This window comes from Alligator mississippiensis, chromosome 4 (genome assembly GCF_030867095.1).
Source record: "Alligator mississippiensis isolate rAllMis1 chromosome 4, rAllMis1, whole genome shotgun sequence".
Classification (NCBI taxonomy): domain Eukaryota; kingdom Metazoa; phylum Chordata; order Crocodylia; family Alligatoridae; genus Alligator; species Alligator mississippiensis.
Window position 1 is genome coordinate 72374769 of NC_081827.1, and position 26848 is coordinate 72401616.

The window sequence follows — 26848 nt, forward strand, 5'->3', positions numbered from 1 at the left end:
ATATATGCTAAGACCCCAAACACTTAAAATTTGACCGCATGCATAAGTGTTTGTGGGACTGTGGCCAGCAAGTTAATTATTTATCCATAGGCATTTAGAAGTCATTAAAGCTGTTTGAAGTTTTTTTCTGTCCACCAACTATTTTTTAGAAATCATTATATATAGAGAAGTAGTGTGAACTCAGGAAAGCATTTTTTTTTCATATTTATATGAAATGTTAAGAAACCTAGGTGATTTCTTCTGTGTTTTTCACATAATTCTGTATTCTATAAATGTTAATGACTTTGAAAATTTATTCTTAGCATTAATATCTATGTAGAACTAGACATCTTCATATGTGTATTTTTCAGTGTAATTAGCATATAAACAAGTGGCACCAACCAATGTTAAAAAAATGATTTGATTGGTTGTTACAGCATTTCCATAGGATCCTAAAGTTAAGTCAATAAAAGGGCTTAAGGGGGAAGAAAGAATGGCTGACTGCATAAATTAATCCCGGATTAATTGTGTTAGTATTGTGAAAGAGAATCTAGGGAGTATGTCTAATAGGAGAAGAGATGGTATCTTGTTCTAAGTAAATAGAAGATTTGTTGTTTATTGGGCACTTCCATCAAAGTGGCAGCTTTGCTTTCTGAATTTTCTAGACAATCACAGAAAAATCTTATAGTTTCATAGTAGCTAGGGTCAGGAGGGACCTGAACAGATCGTCTAGCCTGACCCCCTGCCACAGGCAGGAATGAATGCTGGGTTCATAAGACCCCAGACAGGTGATCATCCAACCTCCTCTTGAATTTGCCCAAGGTAGAGGCAAGGACCACTTCCCTGGGAAGTTAGTTCCAGATTTTGGCCACCCTAACTGTAAAATATTGCCCTCTGATCTCTAACCTAAACCTACTCTCCATCAGCTTATTACCATTTTTCCTTGTCACCCCAGGTGGTGCTGGGGAGAAAAGGGCTCTATCTAGTTTCTGTTGATCTTCCCTGATGAGTTTGTAGGCAGCCACCATGTCCCCCCTCAGCCTCCTCTTGCTGAGGCTGAACAGGTTTAGGTCCCTCAGTCTCTCCTGGTAGGGCCTGTCCTGCTGCCCTCTCACCAAGCAGGTGGCCCTCCTCTGAACCCACTCCAGGCTGGCCACATCCCTTTTGAAGTGCGGCGCCCAGTACTGGATGCAGTACTCCAACTGCGGCCTGACCAAAGTCACATAGTGGGGGGGTATCACCTCTCTGGACTGGCTTGAGATGCACCTTTGGATGCATGACAAGGTATGGCTGGCTTTGCTGGCTGTGGTCTGGCATTGGTGGCTCATGTTCATCTTGGAGTCAATAATGACTCTAAGATCCCGTTCCTCCTCTGTGCTTTCAAGCAGGGAACTCCCCAGCCTGTATGTATGCTGTGGATTCCTTCTCCCAAGGTGCAGCACCCTGCATTTGTCTACGTTGAACCCCATCCTATTCTTGTCTGCCAACTTTTGTAGTCTGTCTAAATCTAGTTGCAGCCTCTCTCTCCCTTCAAGTGTGTCCACCTCGCCCCACATCTTAGTGTCATCAGCAAACTTGGACAGTGTGCTTTCTACCCCCTTGTCCAAGTCGCTGATGAAGATGTCCAAGTCGCTGATGAAGATCTTGTGCCCCACCTAGTGATTGTAGACAAACAGCATCCCAAAACCAAATTATTTTGAAATCTTAAGAAATTGGACAGTTTTCCTGGGACATTTTTCATGAATAAACAAAATACCAGTCATAATTTAGAAAACAATTTGATTGCAGGGCCCGCTTTTGGTAGCACATACATGTTTATAAAGTACAACAACACCCCCTCCCCCCCCCAATACAGGAAAGACAAGCTGCACAAGCGATTATATAGCTTGTCATTCACCCATTAAGTGAAATGAGCATAACTGCAACCCTTTCTAGAGAAAAGGTGGGTTAAGTCACTGGACTGGGACTTAGGATATCTGGATTCAGTGGATGACTGCTATTTTGTGCAATCTTAGGATCATGTTCTTAGGGGTATTTAAGTGCTTTGGAAACAATGGATGTCAGGCACCTACATAACTTTTGTGGATTTGAACCTTATGGTGCTGTTACAGGGTACCTTTACACTCTTGTAAATCTGTGGAATGTTAGGCGATGTTAAAGTTAGAACAGTTTCAGAGCAGTTTCCGGTTAAGGCTTAGTGCCATCTCAGACTTGCATAGCTGTAACTTGCCACTGGAGATCCTGGTAAACAGGAACATGGTCAGGTCCAGGACACAGTCCCTCATCTGGGAGCAAAGCCCCAGGTGTTAAGCATGAGAAGAGTGTGGAGCCCAGGAAACCATGCCTGCCTGGGCTCCACTCCCAATGCAGAGCTGTTGGGTGTTAACTATGGAAACATCATGGACCCCAGGAAAGCATGCCTCCCCAAGCTCCATGCTGTTACCACGCTTGGAGCTAGGCATCCCTTTTTTCCTCTCCTCCCCCAGGAAAGTGGGAGGCTGGGGTGGACAGTCAGTGTCCCCTACAAATTCTCCTGGTTAGGGGAGAGCCACCTGGTTGTGGGGTAAATTCTTATCCCCCTGTGGTGATGGTTATGTGCTTAGTCCCTGGGCCTGGATCAGGTCTACTGGGGTCCTTGGGTCGGCAGTGCAATGCCATGTGAACTGGGGTCACACCCACTGTGGGCACGTGGAGGTGTTGGCTTGGGATCAATACCACACCCTGGACAGCAGAATTTGAGAGGGTTAAAAGTTTCTCAGGGGTAGAGGGGCTGGAAGCTGTGTATCCCAGGATGTGTAGCTCCAGCTGGATGACTGCAAATTGCTTGCTTTATGTCCCTGGAGCAGACTAGCAATACCCTAGCTTCAGCTATGTAGAACAGCTCAAAGATGGCCTTTGACCACACTGGCATAACTTTAAGAGTATGAGAGAGCACTTAGCACAGTTTAACACTCTTTAATGTGTGGATGCTCCCATCTGAAGTGCCTTTAGAATGGTTTAAAGGTAACCTGTAACATCCTCCTTAGGCACAGTGTCTCAGTTCCTTGTATGTTAAATGGAAATAATTATATTTCCCTTCCATTGCCTTTTGCACAAAATGCTAGTTCTACTGCAATGAAAGGTTTCACATTGACTTTAGTAGATTCAGGATTTCACTTTTTATCTGTTCAAATTGTGAGCTCAATCAAAAGGACTTTCTCCTACTATGTATGTATAGTATGTAATAACACATACAATGACTTATTGATTTCAGCTAATTATTGTAATACACATAAGTAATTATGAGAGGCACAGCTTTTGACTATTTTCTTGGGAAAGAACCACGGTAGTCTACTGTTATCCATGTGGCAGCCCCTTTATTATTTATTGGTTTACAAGGAGTCACGTTTTTTCTGTGCGCCAATGTTTTAATATAATTTCTTATCTGAGCTGTATAACCAATTAAATAATGCTATAAATATAGTCATCAAGAAACACAAACATCAGTTAAACATTTAGCTGTTACAAAAATAAAGAATGTAGCTTCTGATTAATTTCCATTGCCAAATATTACCATAAATAGTTTTGAAATTTGTCACTTAATCTAAGGAGCTAAATTGTGTGCAATTACTTTTAAGAAATTAGAACACAGTTTGCCTTGAAGATAAATAATTATGGCCTGATTTTATAAACGTATTTCCAATTGTTAGAACTTAGTTTAAATAGGAACAAGTATGTACCAATTAATTATAACTTAGAAGATTATACTTAACTCATTGTTAAGTTTTATCTAGTCTAAGGGGGGAAAGATTTTTAATGTAAAGGCATATCTCTATTTCAATTAATTTTTCTACAACTGCTTAATTTTTTTTTAATGAAATATTTAATTTTTTAAGCCTGAGCTTTCCTAACCACGTATTTTATCCTTACCATTATCTCTCAAATGCAAGAAAATACAGTTAAATAAATCACATCAATATTCAAATAAAGCCATTTAAAATAATCTTTTCAATGTTTTTATTCTTTTGGAGTATGCATCAGCATCATGTTGCCACTTTAAAGATGAGAGCAACCTAAAAAGCCCCCAAAATGTTTAATATAATACTGGAATATGTTCTGCAGTGCTAGTACCCAAATAACATCGAAACAATGGTTAATTTTATCCACTTCATTCAATAATACAGTAAGTTAACATTCTGCCTGCTTCACTGATACTATGAAACTGCAATTTTAAAACTTCATTTTCCACAGAGCTGTAAAACCAAAAACTCTAGACCTAAGAGATTTCACATGTTTAGATAACTATGAAATACAGACCAATAATAAGTGGAGGGAAGAGGGAGCAAGAATCCCCACAAATGGAAGAAATTCAATTAAAAGGCTTACTGTTGAAGCAATAGTTAAAGAGAACTGGCTTTGGGGATATCCACATTTTCATAAACAATTTTAATTTCCATAGAAAGGAACCCCTTGTCTATAATCCTGATTACAGGCCTCTCAAAGGAGTAATTTGCAGCTTTTCATAGCAATGAGTTTTGTAGGGTTTTGAAGCTCAAATGTTAAAAGTAATGGTTTTTTTTAGTATTTCATTGTCTTCTCTTTTCTTTTTTCTGTTTTTAATTTTATTTTCATTGTGTCCTAATGACTTCGTTTATATATCGAGATCTAAAATCTTCCCTAGAGCAACTGGCTGCATGGTTTTGAATAGATAGGCTGCAGTGCTGTAAACATGCCTATTTGGATTTCATGCCCAAAAAGCTTCCTCAATAAAAAACATAGTGGCATTCAGAATATTGAAATGTGACCAGCTCCATCAGTAGCCAAGTTCTCCTTCCTCCATCCAGGTTGCAAATAATCCTGCTATTACCAGCTGTGCTGATACTCAATAACTACTGTTGTCATTTAAAACAAAAAAAAAAAAAATGGGTTAGCTTTGAAGGCCTGTTGAGTTTGAGAAGCTGTAACTTTTCAAAAGTGAAAGCCTCATAAGTGAGGAACACTGTTTGCTCCATCAGGCTGAGGCCAGACATACCTCTATGTTCACTTTTGCTAAGCTACTAATCCTGTCCTCCTTCTCCCTTATGCCTAGGGACTTATTCAATTTGTGATTTCACGGATTTTGCAGAAATTGTGAAATTGGGCATTGTCCTTGAATTTGGACAATGCCTGCAAAATTGGGAGGGAGGGGGAAGCTTACTAAAAATAAAATGCTGGCTCCACAGAGGGAGCCAACTGTTCTCATGACCACTCTGGCCCAGCTGCACAGCCCACTGGGCGGGGAAGTGGGGTGGGGGTCTGCTAGCATGAAGGGGAGCTGCCAAGATGGCAACTCCCCTTCTTGCAATAGGCTTTGACTTTAGGAAGCATTTTGCCTCACACCACTGATTGGTCTGCCATGTGGCCCCATCCCTCTCCACCAATCGGCAGTGAGGAGTGGGGCTGCATGATAGACAGCCCTCTTGGCGATTCAGTGGTGAGGAGTGGGGCCACTGGGGCCCCTCAGCCAATTAGTGGGAGGGAGGGGGACTGCCACAATAAGCCCACAAAGATGGTGGCCAGCCCTGCAATCTGCACATGAAATCGGCTGCCCGCCTCCTCTATTTGGATGGGTCCCTGTTTACACCCTGTCATAGTCCATAGTTCTGGAAGGACCATCAGTTTGCCAAGTCTGCTTGGCCAGAATGTATGGGAGGTTGTTCTTGGCAGTTGCTCCCTAACTTTAGAGCTATTTCCCTCTGGAGGCTCACCAGAGCCTGAGCCTGGACATATCTCAGAAGCACTCAAGGACATTCCTATTTGAACAGCATTTAGCAAGCAAAGCTAGGCTAAGATATTACTTTTAGGTCTCTGTTTAAATCTCTTCCTGTAAGCTGCCTTGAGCCTTAGTTGGGAAGGGTGCCATATAAATTGTATAAATAAATAAATATCCAAATACAGCACAGTATTCCTCCACTGTGCAGTTTATGGAGCTTGCAGTAATGGGATAAATCAACCAGTAAAGAATTACCTCTTTACCAGCCACCTTTTAGTACTTTGGAGTGCCTCTTGACTGAGTTGTGTATCTTGTAGTAAACAAAAGAAAATAGTTCTGCTGGCAAAGCCCAGCAAGAGCTATTTGCACTTTTTAAAAATGATGGAGTATCTATGACCCAAGACATAAAATGCTTCTGCCATTACAGTGGTTCTTCCTCACATCTGACTGTCTTATGTTATACTTGCTGGGACTATCAGTCATCTGGAACAAAGGTTGTGATAAAATAAAATCCATCTTTTATTTTCATATAACATACACTTTCATGATTGGTATCAATGTGTTAACTTTGTAATAAGAGAAAAAATATCACTGCAACATTAAAGTTATGCATATAAAGACAAATCAGGAATAGTGAAAGTGAAGGCTCCCATGATAATATTTAACTGCCCACATTCATATTGCTCCTTTTCAAAATACCTCTCCTTAAATTCACAGCATCTTAGATGACTGAAAAATTTTAATTGAATGGGCCAGGGAATATGATAAGGTCACAGTTTGACTGCCTTGTCTATAGTAAGAATTTTCCATATTTCCCACTCTTGGCCTAGTGTCAATACAGCTTCTTCTGTACTTTCAGCTGTGGGAGGACTTGCACAGACTGGGTCCGGCTGATCTCTGCCTATATGAGTAGCAGAGAACGTACTCAAAAATTTCAGTGCAAATAAAGCTTAATAGGGCAACAGAATATCTAAAATGCACTGGATGCATTTTAAAAGGCAACAACTGAAAAAAAGACAAGGCCAAAACTAACTTCTGTTAGGGCCAAATTTAACTTCTCTGGATGTATATACTGACTAATGCATAGCCTATTGCACATGATCTGCATACACTCTATGGGCAGTTCACAAGGCTCTGTGATATATGAGGGATTGCAGGGAGAACAGTGCATGCAACTAGCTTTGATGTTAGGAAGCATTTTGATACTCTCATTAACAAGCTAAGGAAACAGACAATAGAGGAAAGTCCTGTAACATAGATACATAATTTGTTGTAGCATCATGTTAAATGAGTAGACACCAGTGGCTCAGTGTCTAGTCAAAGGGAGGTATGTGAGGCTCCCTATGGGTTCTCTCCTGGGTCCAGTATTGTTTAATACCTCCATTAATTATTTAGACCAATGCTCCCCAACCTTTTCCTCAGCATGACCCCATTTCCTCAGCATGGACCTTCACTCCCAGATTGTAGCAACTTACCCCTCACAGGTGCCCCTCTCTCTCCTGTAGCCCCCCACCCCTTCAGCCCTGCCGGTGCCCCTCACTGATGACCCACAGCCCCATGCCACCCTAGCGCTGCTGCAGGGGGTCCTCAGCTGCCAGAGTTGCAGGACCCAGTGGAGGAGGGTGAGAAAGCTTGGAGCTGTTGCTGGGAGTCTCATGCCACCATAGTGAGGCACCTCTTGCCTGCCCAGCAGCAGCAGTGGAGTTGTGTCCCCTGCTACTGCTGGCCAGACAGGAGGTGCACTGCCATGGCCTCCCCAGGGGGGAGGGCAGCAGGGCAGAGAGCATTGAGCCTACAGTAGGCAGCCCACATCCATCCCCACCCCACACACAAATATGGCGGGGGGGGCACATGGTCTCCCCAGGCCTCCCTCCCCCAAGTGCATGCAGGGCTGTCCGTGGGAGAGGGGGGTGCGAATTGGGGCAACCACCCCAGGCTCCGCACTTTAGGGGGCCCTGCAGAGCCAGGCAGAGTGTCGCGGTGATTCTGCGCTGCTGCCAGCTTCACGTCCAGCCACTTAGCATTCACACAGTGCCAGATCTACCACTGAATCTGGCATGCCCAGCTGCTTGCCACCCCCCACCACCCCCCTCCCCGCTGCCGAATCTGCTTCCAGCTTTCTTGTGTCCAGGGGTGGGGCCCCACACTGGCTGATTTGCCCCAGGCCCCAAACCCTGCTCAGGTCATCTCTGAATGTATGGCTGCATTCTGCTCCCCCAGCTGGGACCCACATTCCCGTCCCAGGCCCCATGTACCGGTCTGGCTGGGAAGTCTCCCAGCCCTGTCCCACTCCCTCCCTCCCTCTCTTACTGTGGAGGCCTCAATCTTCTCTCCCCATAGACTTATATGGAGGGAGTTGTGGGAGCTGCTCTCCATGCTGCCTGGCTGCCATGTGCATGTGTGCACGCGCACATGCAGATGGAACCCCCTGCCTGATCATCCTCCTCCCACTCCCCGCAGCCCAAAGCAGCCCCTTGTAGGCAGGAACTGTACAAGCCTGCAAGGGGAACCTGCCATTTCCCCTTTTTTTTTTTTTCTACTTTACTGGAGAAAATCTGTGTTTGTCTTTGACCCCATTTTTTATCTTTGCAACCCTGAATGGGGTTGCAACCCCAAGGTTTCATAGATTCATAGATGTTAGGGTCGGAAGGAACCTCAATAGATCATCGAGTCCGACCCCCTGCATAGGCAGGAAAGAGTGCTGGGCCTAGATGACCCCAGCTAGATGCCTATCTAACCTCCTCTTGAAGACCCCCAGGGTAGGGGAGAGCACCACCTCCCTTGGGAGCCCGTTCCAGACCCTGGCCACTCTAACTGTGAAGAAGTTCTTCCTAATGTCCAATCTAAATCTGCTCTCTGCTAGCTTGTGGCCATTATTTCTTGTAACCCCCTGGGGCGCCTTGGTGAATAAATACTCACCAATTCTCTTCTGTGCCCCCGTGATGAACTTATAGGCAGCCATAAGGTCGCCTCTCAACCTTCTCTTGCAGAGGCTGAAAAGGTCCAGTTTCTCTAGTCTCTCCTCATAAGGCTTAGTCTGCAAGCCCTTCACCAAATGAGTGGCCCTTCTCTGGACCCTCTCCAGGTTATCCGCATCCCTCTTGAATTGCGGTGCCCAGAATTGCACGCAGTACTCCAACTGCGGTCTGACCAGCACCTGATAGAGGGGAAGTATCACCTCCTTGGACCTATTCGTCATGCATCTGGTGATGCATGATAAAGTGCCGTTGGCTTTTCTGATGGCGTCGTCACATTGCCGACTCATGTTCATCTTGGAGTCCACTAGGACTCCAAGATCCCTTTCCACTTCCGTGCCACCCAGCAGGTCATTCCCTAGGCTATAGGTGTGCTGGACATTTTTCCTCCCTAGGTGCAGCACTTTGCATTTCTCCTTGTTGAACTGCATTCTGTTGTTTTCTGCCCACTTGTCCAACTTGTCCAGGTCTGCTTGCAGCTGTTCCTTGCCCTCCGTCGTGTCCACTTCTCCCCATAGCTTTGTGTCATCTGCAGACTTGGACAGAGTACATTTCACTCCCTCGTCCAAGTCGCTGATGAAGACATTAAAGAGTATCGGTCCAAGGACCGAGCCCTGCGGGACCCCACTGCCCACACCCTTCCAGGTCAAAGCCGACCCATCCACCACGACTCTCTGGTTGCGACCCTCCAGCCAATTTGCCACCCACCGGACTGTGTAGTCATCCAAGTCACAGCCTCTTAACTTGTTCACCAGTATGGGGTGGGATACTGTATCGAAGGCCTTCCTGAAGTCTAAGTATACAACATCCACCCCTCCTCCTGTGTCCAGGTGTTTCGTAACCTGGTCATAAAAAGAAACTAGATTGGTCAGGCACGATCTGTCTGCCACGAAGCTGTGCTGGTTTCCCCTCATCATAATTTGTCCTGCCGGGCTCTCGCATATGTGAGCCTTGATAATTTTTTCAAAGACTTTGCCAAGGATGGAGGTGAGACTGACTGGCCTATAGTTGCCTGGGTCCTCCTTCCTCCCCTTCTTGAAAATGGGGACCACATAGGCCCTTTTCCAGTCCTCCGGAAAGAGAAGGTTGGGAACTGCTGATTTAGACAATGGGACTGAGTGAACACATAGTGAATTTGCAGATGACATCAAGTTGAGTGTAGTTGCAGACACTCCGGAGGGTAGGGCTTGAATCCAGAATGACCTAGATAGACTGAAGGAATTGGTCCACAGTCTACTAGATGAAATTGAACAAGGACAAGTGCAAAGTCATACGTTTGTGACAGAATAATTGCATTCACAAATGCAGACTGGGGAATATCTGCCTAAGCTGCTGTATTACAGAGAAGGACCTGGGGGTTACAGTAGACCCTAAGCTGAATATGAGCCAACAGAATGTTCTTCTTGCAAAGAGTCCACTGTATTCTGGATTGTATTAAGCAAAGTGTCACTTGCAAACCAAGAGAAGTAATTTTTCCAGTCTATTCAGCACTGGTGAGGCCTCACCTGAAGTACTGTGTCTAGTTTTGGGCCCCCACACCTCAGGAAGGATGTGGACAGATTGGAAAGAGACCAACAGAGGCCAACAGAAATGATTAGAGGCCTACCAAGCATGACTTAATGAGGAAAGGCTGAAAGAGCTAGGGTTATTTAGTGGGCTGTAGATATAACCTTACTAATGTGTACTAGCCTGGCATAACGAAGGATGGATGTGTTATCACGCAATAATGTATTGGTAGTGGAGATATGACAACCTGGTTCCATGATCATACAGGGGAACTGTATCATAATTGTAACCTGGTTAGGTTATAGCCTGTCATAGAAACAGCAGCCTATAGAGCAGTTGAGACAGTTTGCATCTTGATGTTTTAAGAATCAGAGCTTTATCAGGTTGTATGTTCAGATACCACGTGAGCACAAATTAGTTAGTTTCAGGTACTTGTTGGTTTTAACAATTAGTTGATTTGTTTTTCTCAAAGATAGCCTCACATAGGCTGGCCCTTGTTCAGAGTCTGAGCTGCACAAGTGGTTTCATTAGCCAGGGAATGAAAGCAAAGCTCCAAGCTTCTCCTCAGAGGTATTTTATTATACTCAAAAACAAAATTCAGTCAGCTGAAAAACACTGAGCATTAATTCTGCACAGGTTGTAACCAACTCAGCCGGTAGGGAGGGAGAAAGCAAACTCTTTCCTTTAGTTTCCTGTTGGCATGGTCTTATTCCTTTTAATCTGTTCCCTAAACAGCGTGAAAGTAGATGACACTGGTTAACCTTGTGGAGGGTGAAGCACTTTTACATTTGCACCGAGGCTACTTTATGGTTTGGAGGCTTTTCCCCTGACATCTTTTGAGATACCAATGAACAAAAGAAGCCTTAAAATGCTGGAAAGACATTTTCATTTTCTCCCTCTAATGGTTTAAACAAGACCAAAGAGATTCTGCTGAAGAGTACACATGTATGTACACTCACTGCTGAATAAGATCATGAATAGAAAATTTTTGCCCACAGATATTCTGGGGGTATGGGTATGTAAGAAAACATATGCTGTTATAATAAAAATCTCAACAGAATTTTAACTATAACTTTTTATGTAATGTAAGCTATGATATTAAACTGTACAAATACAATATTAAACTGTACAAATACAATTTCATTCACAATCTTTGTCACACAGTACTGCATCTCAGACATTCATTTGACAATAGGCTTATGTGCAGCCTGCTCTCAGGTTTCGAAATGGCTACTGCCTTGTATTGCACCAGAAACTAGGCCTGTGTGAATAGGGGAATATTCAATTTGGATTCAGATTAGACCGATTCAGAGGACAGTGATTCGATTTGGAGATTTGGATCACTGTCCCAAATCGATTTGGCTGAATCAGCTTCAGAAGATTCGGCGCTGATTCAGAGAGATTTGGAGATTCGGATCAGCCGGGGAGAGGCAGGCACAGCCAGGCGGCCCCAGGTGTTTCTGCGGCTCCTTTGGCTGTGCCTGCCTCTCCCCGGGCAGGAGAAGCCATGGGAGGAAGCCCCCATGGCTGCCCTGCCCAGCCCCATGCTCCACTTGGCCCCAGCCTAGTCTTGGCACTTAAAAAAAAAAGCACAAAAAATGCCCCACACTCACCAGCTGCAGCACCAGCAATTGGGGCCTCTGGGTGCTTGTGGCAGAACCCTCCCCCCCCCCCCCATGCAGCTCAGGGCAATGGGGGGGGCAGCAGGGATTGTCTTCCCACGCAGCACCCACGCGGCAGCTGCCCCATGGTGTGGGTGCCACACAGATCAGCAGGGGGCTGAGCACTGCCTGGAAGCTGAGGCTGCTGGGGCTGAGTGGTGCCAGGCTCCAGCTGACACATGGAGTTGCCCCAGCTTCCAGACAGCACGTGGCACCCACCTGAGCCACACTGCACCCACGGTTGCCATGAGCCTCCAGAGGCCCCAGTTGCTGCTGGCAGAGCTGGTGAGCGCCGGGCTTTTTTAGGACTTTTTTTTTTTTTTTTTTTTAAGTGCCAGGAGGCTAGGCTGGGCTGGGCTGGGCAGGGCAGGGCAGGGCAGGGGATGTGGCCGGGCAGGGCAGGCATGGGGGCTTCTCCCTCAGCTCCTCTGGCTGTGTCTGCCTCTGCCCCAGCAGGGGGAACCATGGGGGCTATGCCCTGCTGCCACTTGCCCAGCTGGCATGGGGAGGGGGGGGGCACAATGCAGGCATGGCTCGCTTTGGGCGGCAGCAGGACATAGCCCCTGCTCTCAGTGCTGCCGCACCCACATCAACACTGGGAGCAGGGGCTCTGCCCTGTGGCCACTTGCCAGCCAGCGCAGAACATGTGGGTGCAGTCATGCTGGGAGCGGGGGCTATGCCTTGCTGCTACTTGCCCTCTTCCACCTGGAGTGAGCTGCACCCACATCCTGCCCCCACTGCCCTGGCTGGGCAAGCAGCAGCAAGGCAGAGCCCCCACTCCCAGTGCCGCTGTGCCCGCATCCCACACTCCCCCGCCCCGCTTCCCAAATAACTCACCTCCACACCCTGGCTGGGCAGCTCCTCAATCCCTCCCTCCCCCACTCCCCTTCCCTCCCCTCCCCCTTCCCCCAACCCCAAAACATTTACTAGCTGGAGGCAGCTGTGTCAGCTGCCTGTTTAGTCTATGGCCGAATCTCCAAAGTGGCCACACTTTTCTGAAGCTTTTCCAAATTGATTCAGATGCTTTGAATTGATTTGGAGCTTTTAATTGGTCTCCCGGTTTTATTTGGATTTGGAGTTTTGGTCCCCGAATTGGGCCGAATCTCCTCTGAATCAAATCAGCTACTGAAGCCTTGCACAGCTCTACCAGAAACACTTTAGGCCTGCCATTAGTAAGTGGAAAATACATATTGATTGAAGTATGAACAATAAGAAAGGAAATATTGCTAAGTTCTCTATGAGAAACATCTCATTTTATCAATAAAAATAGTTTGCTGTGGGAAATGTTATGTCTCCTATACATGCATAGGAAATGTGTGCAGATGGGAAAATACTATGTTCACTTGAATATAAGATGAGGCCTTTCCCCCAATTAGCACAGAAGGGAAAGGCCTTTGTCTTATATTCGCATATGAAGTGGAGCAGGGAGCAGGTGGCTGCTGTGGTTCTGACTTTGGTTGGAACCAGAGTCAGACCCACAGCAGCCTCCTGCTCTACCCGCCTCCCCTCTAAAGCTTTTGCCATTCCTACCCACTCTCTTCCTGCCCCCTTATTGTCAGATGCAGCTATATTTGAGCTATGCCCGGGGTCTCTCCCAAGCATAGAGAACATGGAAACTCCTTCCCCATCCTGGCCAATTAACAGTGCCAACACTGCATCATGGCCTGGCAAGGGCTAAACTTCCATGTGCAGTGCTCCAGGACAGGGCTGCGTGAGCAGTATCTTACAGTAAGGCAGTGGGTTAATGGAAGAGGCAGAGACTGGGGGAGTAGGGCAGAGATTGCGGGGAGTTGGGGGTGGGGGGCAGCAGGTGGCAGAGGGGCAGGAAGGCTGCAGGGGGAAAAAGTGAGTAGGGAAGAGGAAAGGAGGGAGGGGTGCAAAACAACCCTCCAATACTTAGATTTTGTACCTGGAAAATTATTTTAAAATTATAATTTTTCCATATATAGAAGTTAATTATTGAGGGTGCCATCTTATATTCAGGGTTGTCTTATATTTGAGAAAATATTGTAGGTCTTGGGTCCTTTTATAAGAAAGTGGTACTGGTTCACCAACTGATGTGTCAAGTCTGAATTTGCCTCTGAGAGACTGCTTCAGCTTGAGATGGTCTGAAATTAAACTTAGTTTCATAGTTTCTAGGGTCGGAAGGGACCTGAACAGATCATCAAGTCCAACCCCCTGCCCTGGGCAGGAACGAGTGCTGGGATCATAATACCCCAGCCAGATATCTACCCAACCTCCTCTTGAAGACCCCCAAGGTAGGAGAGAGCACCACCTCCCTTGGGAGCCCATTCCAGAGCCTGGCAGCACTAACAGTAAAGTAATGCCTCCAGATACCATGCCTGAACCTGCTCTCAATCAGTTTGTGGCTGTTATTCCTTGTTATCCCAGGTAGTGCCTGGGGGAACAGAGGCTTACCTATTTTCCGCTGGTGAGTTTATAGACGGCCACCAGATCCCCTCTCAGTCTTCTTTTGTGGAGGCTGAATAGGTTCAGGCCCTCTAGTCTATCTTTGTAGGGCCTAGACTGCTGCCTTCTGACCATGCGAGTGGCCCTCCTCTGGACCCTACTAGTTGAATAGTTCTTCAGATAATAATAATAATCTCATAGAAGAATTGATTTAAGCACTGCCATGCTGAACACCTGAGAGGGTTTCCACGTTTTTACTTGTTTCCTGGAAATAAATACAGTAAAACAGTATTCCTGCTGACCACTTCACACCATTATTATCTACTTAATTATAAAGGACCAACAAAGGTAGAGTTCCTGCCCTGAAAAAAGCTCACTATCTCAAATCAGAGTACAAGAGCATTAGGTAGATATTTATGGAAAAGCCAAGGTAGATATATGTCTGTTTATTTAGACTGCTCGTGTACATATTCTTTGGGGTATATGTGTATTTGTGGAAGGGAACTAAAATGCATATACCTCTGGAGTTGACACTGACAGGGTCAGGAAAGCAGTTCCATTCGTATGTTATGCCTACCAAAAATCTATCAGTTTAGAATTCAGTTTTGGAAATTACTAGTGAATGGAAAAATATTTTGATATAAATGTAATTCACTTAAAATGTATAACTGTTATACTGCGTGCAGTCCTACAAGAATGAATGTAGCAATGTCCCATTTCTGTATTAGTTGCTTTTAAATTCCTTATTAACGCAGTGTTGTTATGGGTTGCTTTTTTAGAATCCCACTTAACGTCAGAGACATTGTCTACTGTACAGGAGTTTCATTGATGGATGAAGATGTATGGGAGTTCATTTGGATGAAATTCCACTCTACCACAGCAGTATCTGAGAAGAAAATACTGTTGGAAGCCTTAACTTGCAGTGATGACAGAAACTTATTAAACAGGTAGAATATTATAGTTACATGTTTGGGGGTTTCCATGAATTATAGTTACAGTAATGATATAGCTAGCTTTCCTCAGCAGTAATATGTAAATATAAATTGTTTTTGAGGTATACACTCACTTTCTCATTGTAGCATGACATCATTTTGTATTGAGGCCCAAGAAAATGTATTCTTTGCATATGATTTCATTTCCAAACCACAATTAGAGTGTGATTTGTTGTTGTTGATTTGATTTTCTTAGTGCTTCTACAAAGGTTTTGATCATTGGGTCTATTGTAGAGTAGATAAAGACATACATGAAACCAAAATTATTTTGAATCTTAACTTTTATTGAAAGCTTTCCACATGCTTCTAGTTATGCTTAAATCCTTTCTGCTTCTAAAGATCTGCAGTTGCATGACTCAAGGGGGTTTTCTGATTCATAAATATGACTAACCTTGGAATCTTGGATATAAAATCAGCACTCTTCTGGGTATTTAAATACACTTTTCAGTAATTTCTGATCATAAACATGATCCTAAGAGGTGTCATTGTTAGATGATGTGATTTGTTTCTTACTGATGAAAACTAAGCATGGTGTGTTCCTCCCTCCCTCTGCCATCAAATCTCACCCTTAAAGGCTTCTGAATCTGTCCCTCAATTCAGAAGTTGTTCTGGATCAGGATGCAATTGATGTCATAATCCATGTTGCTCGAAATCCACATGGCAGGGATCTTGCCTGGAAGTTTTTCAGAGAGAAATGGAAAATATTAAATACCAGGTACAGATGAAAGTTTAATATTTATCTATGATGTCAAATTTTGTTGTGGTTCTGTTAGTGTTTGATCCATCTATCCTTGTATCTAATCTACTTTTGTTCTATTCGTGTATAGATATGTGCATCTCTACATACAAAATTTACATGTATGTATAAATGTATTTTTCATAGTTGTTTTTAGGAAAACAACTCATTCATTTCTCTGCATACCTATGACCTCATTGAATTTGTGTGTGATTATCTAGGCTGTATATAAACCAAATCCCATAATCTGATCCTTCTTAAGTTAAATTTTGCCCTTTGGGAATTTTGCCTGAGTTACCCTTTGGTCTACATCCATAGTAACCTCACAGACCATTTTGGATGTTTGAGGGATTGATATTTTGAGTTAAAGTACAGGTGGGTAAGAAGGAGAAGATGACCCCTAAAGGCCTAGCCTGTAAGGTATGCTTTTCCTTATTCCTTCTTTATATTTACTGTGGAATATAATGTGGATGCTAGCAACATTACCTTTCTCAGAATCACAGTACATGCTCTCAAAGCTCATCTGAAGTGAATTTTGACATGGAGGCAGGTAGAGAACAAATTAAAGGTACCTTTGGTTTTTTTCTGAATGCTTCTAAGCCTGGTAAGATTCAGTGCAGATCACTGACAGCTCAGGTTTTTGGTCAGCCAGCAACTCATTCCTGTTCCATAGAGAGTCAGACCTGTTATGACCAACACCAAGAGGATTTTTAGGAAACTCTGAGTTTTGGCAGCTGTCCCAAAAGGTATAAGATTATTGACCTCTGGTGACTGGTAATGCTGCTGCTGTTAAGATTTAGGGAGTTGGTAGCTTTTCAGGTAGTTCAGATGAGCTGGGAAAATTATATTGAGCTGAAAGTTTTCAGTGCAGCACCAAACTTTTCAAAAGCAGTTTTCTCAACAAAAGCTCGCCCTGACCCAAGCCAATTTGAAGTTAAAAGAAAGAAACCAAGGGATTCTCTTTATGCTATTTAAATGTCTTCATTTTCTTGAAAGCATTAAGTTGTCTAATTTTATTTCTCCTGACATCCACCAGTGAGGTATCCTAATGTTTTTAAAAAAGCAAGGACTTACCCTTACAACATATGTGGTGGGAAACCTTTGGTTTGTCCAGTCCTCGACCAGCTTTGTGACACTCCATTCTGGAGCTGGTCAACATTGTGTTGGGCTCCAAATACAAGTCAAAGTAGCCCAAGGGAGCTATAATCATTGAACATCACTGCCCTCCACCCTCCCACTCCCCTGGTTGAACTGCGCGTTTCGGGAAATACAGTGCCTCTCAGAACTCCCTGTGGAATGATAGCATCTCCACTGATAGACTGATGTGGCAGATGTTGTATATTACTGGTGTATACTGGAAATTATTTAATTTTATACCAAATAATTAAAACCTTCCAGAAAATGTTGTTTTAAAGCATCCTAAAATATTCAGTGACACTCTTAAGATATGAAACAGAGAGATTCCATATTAAGCCCTAGATCTCTTCCTTTTTCACACTATATGTGAAGGATTTTATTGAGTTTTTTAGCAAGGCAACATGCCATTCCAAAATATTTTTTAACAATGATATTTCATCATTAATAGATACTTAATTTTATTAAATATTCTAATATGTTGAAATATATGTTAATTTAATTGATATCTCCATTGTATTTTTCCACTGAATTTATTATGAAACACTTAGACATTTGAGACATTAATACAAAATAGCTGTGGGTGATTTATATTATGCTAAAACTAAATATCCTATCATTTCAAAATGCTGTCACAGGGTGGAACAGCAGCAACAAAATAGTATGTTTCCATTATATTTCTTGAAGTATATTTTTCACACTTCTCAACCAGAATGTAGATAATGTCTAAAATTTTCAAAAGCATTTTAAGTCCTATTTTCAGAAGTTACTCAGAAACTTTTGAAAAACCTATACCACATCTCATAAAGATCAGTAAGATACAGGCATTTAAAAACCTAATATATTTTTGACCCAGATTACTTTGCATTTTTGAAAATATTATGCTTAGATTTCCATGCCACATTAGAAAATGGAACTGAGACTCCTAAATCACTTGGGCTCTTTCAAAAAATGTACCCAACATAAGAATGCCTATGCTCCTTACAGTGATGATCTTGCCATGATGGTCCAGGAAATATGTAAGAGGCAAGGATATAGTGTAATATATTTTATCAGACCAACCACATAGAGAGAGTTTTTAGATATGCTTTTGGCCACAAAGGTTTCCTTCTTTAGATCTCCCGTTTTGCAAAATCATTTACATCTGTCTCAAGTGAGGTGGAAGTGTAATAGTCAAACCTAGCATCATTATACATTTTGCATACATGAAAAGACAGTAAAAGTTACAAGATACTGGAATATCAGGCTAAAGAAAGATTAGGAGCAGCAACAGACTCCATCATTCCTAGATGTGCTACTTCTGGGAAGCATAAACACTAGCGTGATGTTTCTATAATACCATCACATATCTCTGACAGGCTGGCAAGATAGGTAGCTGAAGATGCACGTTTCCCACCCCAACCCCTACAGACAGTTTTTGTCCATAGTTTTTGGAAAATAATATTTTCTATGGTTATTTTACTTGAGGATTAGCTAGTGAAGAGCATGAAGAAGTGAGCCTGCCTGATGGCTCTTTTCTTTACACCTGCGTGTAGAGGAAGGCCTCCAGTGCATAAGGCCATGGTTTCTAAATAAAAAAAAAAATAAGTCTACTATTTCTTGTTTATTCTGTGGATACAACACAGGCTGCTTGTGAAATAAAATCCCTGCAACCCTTTTTATGAGGTCACTTCTGTAAAGAGATTGGTAACCTTGTCAAAAGACCCCATCAAGAGGAGCTTCCAATTTTCCAAACAGTCAATTATGAGACTGAACTGAGAAGGTAACAATAAAGGGCTTTGTTTGAAAGCCTAAACACGCTTAAAGGACCATGAAATCCATACTTCTCCCCATAGGAAGCATTTGCCTCTGGATATGTCAGAGTGACTGAAGCTTTGGAAAAAGAGATGTGCTTACTGAAATCTCCATGAATAATTCAGTTATTAGTGGACAGGGAGTAGGAAATTTGTTACTTGCAACACTTTTCCCTACACAGAAGTTCCAGGTAATAAGCAACAAATACACCCTTCAGAAATATTTTTTCCCCTAAAAAATGATAGAGGTTTTTTGAGGCTTTTATTAAATAGAGCTTTCATTTTTTGAAAGACTGCCTGGCTTTAACTACCGAACTGTTTAAGGGTAATTAATTTTAGTATAAGGTTGTTATAAACAGAACAGAAGGCTGTGGCTCTGCTAGTACATTTCAACTTAAAATTGGAATTGGCCCTCTAAATTGGTTTGGAGTAACGTTTGTGAGCCTAAGTCTGGCCTCACGCAATGGCATTGAAGTTGGGTATGCATGTATGAGGTTAGAGTTAGGGTCTTGTCACATGTTCAGTTGTCACATTTGCAAATCATTAGACTGTAGTGACCTATTAAAGTTAGCGTGTGTCGGGAGATAACCCTCCCTTGAAAAAGAACTACTTTGCAGTGCCCTGAAGGCACTCAATATGAGCTTACATGCTTGAACATGTGTCTGTTTGCGTTTTATCTGGATTTAGTAAGTGTTAAGTTGAACGTGTGACACTACCCTCAGGTTCTCAGTCTAAACATAGTTATGACCAGAAATAGGCAAGTTAGATATACTTTAAGGGCTAGTTCACTCTAATGTCCATCAAATGCTGATTATTGTGTTGAATGCCATCACTCCTGAAAAAATACTTCCTGGCTGCTACTCGATGGCAACTCTGTATAGTAGCGATTTTATAGAGAGACTCCCATGTGAAATACAGACATGCAGGAGCCATCCTTTCTCCTGGTTTATTTTTAAGATAGTAGATACAAAGCAGTTTCTTTACTAGACCCAGGGAAACCTGTGAACAAGTGAGTAGCCTGAATGGTATTTTAATAACTGCTTTCAAAGTGAGCATCTGTAGGATAGTACAGCTCACTGAAGTACAACATCCTGTTCAAGTACAACAGCTTTGGACCCCCATTGCCTAACATTTTATATTATCATTGATTGACCTGTTAGTTCTTTTGGAGGTGTTTTTATCCTCAGTTAAGTCCTGGAAAGAGACAACCAGATTCAGCTCAGTTTACAAAATGGCTGCTAGGTAAATGAGTTGGACAAATGGCAAATAGAGAAAAGAAAGCAACACAAATCATCAAAATAGTACGCTGTAAGGCTTTCACTGTAAAGGAACCTCACACTCCTTCCTTGAAATGGATGTCCTAATTTTTTGGTCTTGAGAGTCCGCATAGGTCAAGCACCCCAAGTTAAGTCTCAACTGGCTAAAGTCCTTGAATGAAAATCTATGTGATGAAAACCTAAGTTCTTATGATTTGAGCCTAATAAAACATCCTTCCTTATTTTTGAACTTCAGGACCTAAAAAGCATCTATAACAGCAGTTGAGGACATCCTGACACGGTACAGAATACCAGTAAAATGATGCATAAATCCTTCAATCTAAAATAGACCCTAGTCAATCCAATTTTTCAATTTGAGGCAGTGCAAGCCTGATGGTACAATTTTGATGCTGTTCTTTTTAAAACAAGAAAAACAATGCACATCCTCAGAATCATCTTTGGCTCATCTCCGTTTTTATCTCCTTGCTTTAGTGATATTTTCTACACCCTTTAAATGTCCAGCTGATTTAACATTTGCACTAACTCTAAATGTTTTTCTGCCCTTGAAGGTACGGAGAAGCATTATTTATGAATTCTAAACTTATCAGTGGCGTCACAGAATTCCTTAATACCGAGGTAGAACTAAATGAGGTAAATATTAAATCAACCTAAGTGCTTGAACTTGTTTCTGTCTTAAGTCTTGTTTTTGTCTCCATTGTCCGAGGGTGGGGATAGGTAGAAACACTGAAGTTCAGCAGCTGCAAAGGTCAAAGGGGCTGAAAAATCTTTCTATTGAATGAGAGCAGACAGTGACCCATGAGGAAGATGAATCACTTTGGGTTTCTTGCATTCAGTGTGACCAAACCCTGAAGGTGTGGGCAGGTAGTGAACAGGACCCAGTCATCAAAAAATGCTAGCTGCTTAGCAGAGACAATACAAGCACATCTTGCAATTGGGCAGCAAGAGGCCAGTGTCATGCAACTGGGGAAGATGATTGTCAAGGAGCTGTTGGTTGGTTAGTGGCCTGTGGACCAACAAAGTTATTTCAGGCAACTCTTTCTGTGCTGTACAACAATATTGGACTTCTTTTGGTCATAACTGCAAATCCTGCCACTGCGAGTTTTTTCTTTTTAACACCCCTCCACAGTACATGGCAGACCCTCAGCAGGGAAAGAAGGCACACCAATTTAAATAGAGATTTTGAGCTGTTTATTATAGTAAACTGTTTATTATAGTAAACTGTATATAAGCTTAGAATTTTATTTCTAATTTGTCTGAGTGAGAATATGGGTTCAAATTCTGCAGCTGGACTTGGGTGTCTTGCTATCCTTTGCTCAGAACATTAAATACTGCCCTGTTATATCCATTTCAGGGATGTGCTACAGTGAAAATGAAAACCCTAATGTCTGTGATAAGAACGGGGAATAATGCCAGTGGTCTGTGTGTTGTTCCTCTGTCTACAGTACTTTAAATGTGGTCTAGCTGCTAACCCTTGTATTCTAGGCAGATTCTACCTTTGAAATTATATTCTTGCCTAAATTATCTATATTTTTCAATTGTTTATGATAATCCGGCTTACCTTTATTTGTCTGAGGTAGTTGTATGGTAGTGTTTATGTATTGCTTATCAGCTGCTTTATATCATCCCAAATGGATAAAATGATCTTACACAATATAATCACTGATGACCAAAGGCTGGTTACAGCCTTCGTGGTCATGCTGTACTTTTCTCTACACTATAGTTTTGCCAAACTCAGAATTCAAGAGCCACAGCTGGCTTCCCCAAGGCCAGTCATCTGGGATGGATAGAGTCAGCCAGCTTTCAGTATTCAGACAGCAGGCAAGAGCATGCTGTATTCTCAGTTTCCACCTCCATAACATGGATAACTGCCTGTCTCCACCTCCCCTAAGAGAACCTGGCCATAGAATCACTTGGTAAGAAGGTGTACAGATGTACAAGTTGATCTTCAGCGATGCAAAGTGCCTCCTGTCGTATTAACTTTAGTGGAAAATGGGATTGTTCAGCACCTCACTTTAAGGATCAAACCCTTTCTCTTTAAACAATTGTCAAAATATGGTATAACCTAAAATCAAGCTTCAATAAATATATAGAATTTACCTTCACTAAGGAGCAAATGTTTGGTAACCATGAATAATAGTACCTACAACCAATCAGTCTTACATGAGAGATTATTTTTTACTATCAACATGTTAAACAGATCACTCTTCCATTTCTCTTCACTTAAATCTAGTATTAATCCAACACCAGTGCCATTAGCTGAACAGCCCAAAATATAATGTCACATCTGGTATTATCATAATTTAAATATCATGCAAGACATCTAGTCCAAAACTTAGAAAATAATCATCCATGAACTACTGCTGGTGGGTTCTTCACATTGTGGCCATCGCCAGTAACTGAAGCTACTTTGCTCCCTTCCCTAGACCATTCATCTGTAGTAATCTGACTAGTTTTACCAGGCCAACTAAAACACATCCATTATGTTTGAATATACTAAATTCTCTCAGAAGAAGCCATGCTTCTGTTATTTGACTTTTACTCCTGAAGCTGAACTGGGAGCCTTTCCAGTGCTCCCAATTTAATTTCTTAAGTAGGAATAAAACTTCAAAGAAGCCCAGCTGTCAGCAAAGTACAGCAGCTGGGCTATAGGAGAGGGGGAAGAAATGATGTTAATGCAATCCGGCATTGACGTGTCAATATCTTCCAGCACAATTTGAAGCAATCGAATCACACCTAATTGACACAGTCTGCTGTCTTACTGCATTTCATAATAAATCTCTCTGCATGATAGTGCATTTACTGTAGTGGTGATTGTAGGGGTTTCTTCTAAATACCTGACTTGTTTACATGCATTGGTAATACTTACTCACTTCAGTTCATGCAAATTTAACTTGTTAAATTGTATTTCCAGCTAAAGAACTTTATAAAGAGCTATGAGGAGGGAGCTGCTGCCTCTTTCTCTCGAGCTGTGGAAACAGTGGAAGCCAATGTGCGATGGCAAAAGCTTTATAAAGAAGAACTCTTCCAGTGGCTAAGAAAATCCCTGGCACACTAATCCATGTCTCTAATTAACCATTTAACATGAAGTTTGCAAGAAGTGCATTTTGAGAGATTCTAAATGCATTTGACATTGAAATAATGAAGACAAGATCAGAAATACAGGGAGGTTTCTTTTGCACTGGGCTCTTTTAAAACTGTAAAAGCAAACAAACTCGTGAAAGAAGAGGTCATGATGCTTGTGAAATCCGGCCCTCTGTGTACATGACCAAACATGATATTAAGTGGTGCATGTAAATGTTACCGTCAGTTTGAAAAAAACTTCAGAGTATTTTGTGCATGGTTGTATGGTCCCTGCCTGTATTCTTAGCATGCTCACTTACAATGGCCAAGTTTTGTATGTAAATTCCTGTTACATCAAAGATGGGCATTATGCAAAAGCACAAAGACTATGACAATCAGTGTTGTTATGAACAGAAGGATTGAAAGGAAGGAAAGGGAAATGTGAAAGGCTCAAAACACAGGAGCAGCATGAGAAGTCAAGTCACCCATCCATGATAGATGCCAATTATTGCAGCACTATTTCAGATTGTCTCTTACTGATTATAAGGATGCCAACTCATTTTTGAGTTGCCAATTGTTATATATGCAGTCTCCATATTCCCATACTTAAATAAAATGTACATATATATTGAGAGAAAAAGATATCACTCATATAGTACTGTAATTGTATAAGTCAATCTTGTTCACTGCTGATCAGTGAATCAACAAATTTTGAGTTTTAATCGTGGACGTATGCAGTGTTTATGGTGAGAAATTTGCATAGCTGTTTGGACCAAATCCATAAACCATCTCAATGCAAGGGTATTCAGGATGGGTTCCTCAACCTGTGCAGTAGTTAGTTATGCAGCTGCTAATGCACAAGTTTCAGAAATACTTATCAAATTCAGATGGAGATAGGCAAAAGGGGAGAATAACTTGCATCCATGAACACAAAATTAAACAGGAAGCTACCTTGCACATGACAGGTCAGCCTCAATAATGATCTGGTATAAAAGCCGAATTACTTAAATTGTCTACAGTTGAGTCAGCAGCAGAGTGACATTTTCGTAAATACAGGACCTGCCATTTTTGCCAACTTTTTAAAAAAGAAAAAGTGAAATATGGAGTTATATATTTGTAGTGAATAATATTGAGAAAATTCTCCTTCCATATTCATTTCCTTTTACTACACCTAAGGGGAGTGTCGGTGTTCTAAACCTACATGCAGTATTTATTTCTAATCATATATTCAAGAGAGCAGGAATATAATGAATCTGTAGTATATAATGGTATTCTGCATTCTTGGTGCCCTTTCTTGGGGATAAAACTTGATTTCCTCATCTTACGGCCATATGCTCCCTGAGCATTACCACAGGGAAAAGAGCAGTCACAGAAAACTCATGGGAAACGGACTGTGGCTATTCAGACAGGAGACGGTAGATATACAGTAGTATTTCTGTGCCCCACCATTTGACAACAGTATGGCATATCAGCTCTGCTCCTCTGGAGGAGTATGGGGGAGAGCCATTCCCTTCAAAATGCATAGAAGCTCACAAAATGCATCATAGTAGCATTAACTCATTCTAAATAGACTTTTTTCACAGATAGGATATAAGTAAGCTCCATTAGTCGATGAGCCCCAACATGGTCAACTGCCAGATTGAAGTACAGCGTTGTGTAGAGAGCACTTTCTAATATAGCCTCTTGTTCCCATGGAACTTTTGATCCTCAAGAGCTGGTAGGCACGTCCCAGGAGTATTCTGCCCTACTGCTAACTGTACTGACGCAGGCCAGTGCAGCAGAACACCACTAGCCCAAAAGCTGCAGTTCTTGATCCTTCCATTGTGTATCTTTTACCATGCAAAGGGTGTGGTTGTGTCGGACCAAGTATTTAAAACTCTTGTTTTGCTTAGTAGCGTGCAGGACTGCTGACCTCGTATAACCAAAAGTAGAGGGAGTTCTTTGCTCTTATGTGACATGCAGTGTAGTAAGCCCTAAACATCCGTGCTGTGTTGCAATGTTAGCGAGCTGCTGATTTTCTCCCGGAGACATTTTCATGTCTGTAATGAGTAAAGTCCTCCTTATGTATCTTTTACCTACCTCACAGGGGTGTTGTGAGGCTTGATTAATGTTAGCAAAGCACTTTAATGCTCTCTGATGAAAGGCACTACAAAGTGTGAAGTATTTTTTGCGTGGTTGACCAAACTCTGCCTCAATGCCAATATGTAGCTGCACATTGTGTGATTCCTTTATGAGAAAATAGCATGCAGCTCTCTTACAATAAAAACAAAGCCAAAAAATTCTTGGCAATTCCCTTCAGATTTTACTAGCCAAAGACTCTCCAGAAAGTTTGATGCTTAAACATGAACTGGCTTGAAAAATTTAGAAAAAAAGATATGTACCCAATGGTCTGTATGTTTCAAACTACATTGTGGATCATCTTCATTAACTTTTTGTCACTGCAGTTAGAACTCCATACATTCAGGACATATGTAGAAGTTTCTGATCTTTTTAATGATTATGGGCTAATCTAAAGGGCAGGCTGATTCATTCAAATTGAGAGATTTTGTTCTGGTTGTGAATTTCGGAGAGTACAGAACAGTTTTCACTATTGCTTTTTCAGATATGGGATTTTTGAGGATTTTTAGTCTTTTCTTGTAAATTTAGTTAATGTTGAGTCTAAGTCTAACATTTTAGTTGCTTTATAAATTTTTTAGTGGCCTTGAGTGACTGGTCTACCACAAATATCAAACCTAGTTGTATGTATTATACATACCTATTGTTGTATTGCTTATAATTATTGTATTATAGAGATGTTGGTTTTACTGCTATAGTTAAGGCTGACTTGGCCTTTCATTATAAACCCCTAATCTTTATTTTTGATATTTTGTAATTTGCTGTTTCACATTGAATCAGGCTTAAATTTAAATGGCTTAAATTCAATAAAAGTATAGTTGTTTTCTACAATATTCAAAATCTCTGAATTTAGACATGTCTTTAGATTCTTTTCTGTTTATGTTTGAGGCAATGATGTACTAAAGAGCAATTGATACCTCTTGGAAAATCTTGTAAGAAAAAATAACTTATTGGTCTCTTTGCCAGCTCTTTTATTCCCCTGTCATTAACTAGATATAGCCTCATCTGCAAAACTTGGAATGTGATTGAAAAGTTAAGTATCCTAAACTTAAGGTGTTAGCATGACCAGGATTTTTTTTTTGTTTCTATTAAGAGGAGTTAATTGCAAAATTCATGTCTGTGTTTCAGTTTGGCTTCTGAACTTCCTGCAGAGCTTAAGGTGCTGCTTGGATGAAGGAGGTTAGGTAGACCTATCTCTAGCTCCAACATTTGCATGAACTCAGAATAACTCTATTGTCAACACTTACTCCTTCCTAGGTTATGTGGGGAAAATACATAAATAGCTACAATTCATGCTAATATGAAAATCCATTGCATTTGTATGGCAGCTGCCATCAGAAAATCTCAGTCTGTTCCTTTGAAATCAGGAGAACTGTCTTAGTTTCTACAAGGAATGCATTTGGCACAAAGTAGTTGAGAGCAGCATAACAATGAGCATAGTGCTTAACTGAGAGTAGAATAAACTAAGTGAATATATCAA

The 26848-nt window shown here is 41.9% G+C and overlaps 1 protein-coding gene across 4 annotated transcripts in view; it reads left to right on the top strand.

Moving 5' to 3' along the window:
- Positions 1–26201, top strand: part of TRHDE (thyrotropin releasing hormone degrading enzyme) — a 334099-nt gene extending 307898 nt beyond the window's left edge. The window contains exons 16-19 of one of the 4 annotated variants that reach the window (XM_019493703.2): positions 15041–15208; positions 15828–15968; positions 20742–20823; positions 23105–26201. In XM_019493703.2, coding sequence (XP_019349248.1) covers positions 15041–15208; positions 15828–15968; positions 20742–20823; positions 23105–23248 — 535 coding nt within the window. In that variant the 3' untranslated portion in view covers positions 23249–26201. Of the gene's footprint in view, positions 1–10926; positions 11145–15040; positions 15209–15827; positions 15969–20741; positions 20824–23104 lie in introns of those variants that run through there. The other 3 variants (XM_059726092.1, XM_059726094.1, XM_059726093.1) reach the window with 3 other exon arrangements.
- Positions 26202–26848: the final 647 nt, after the last annotated feature.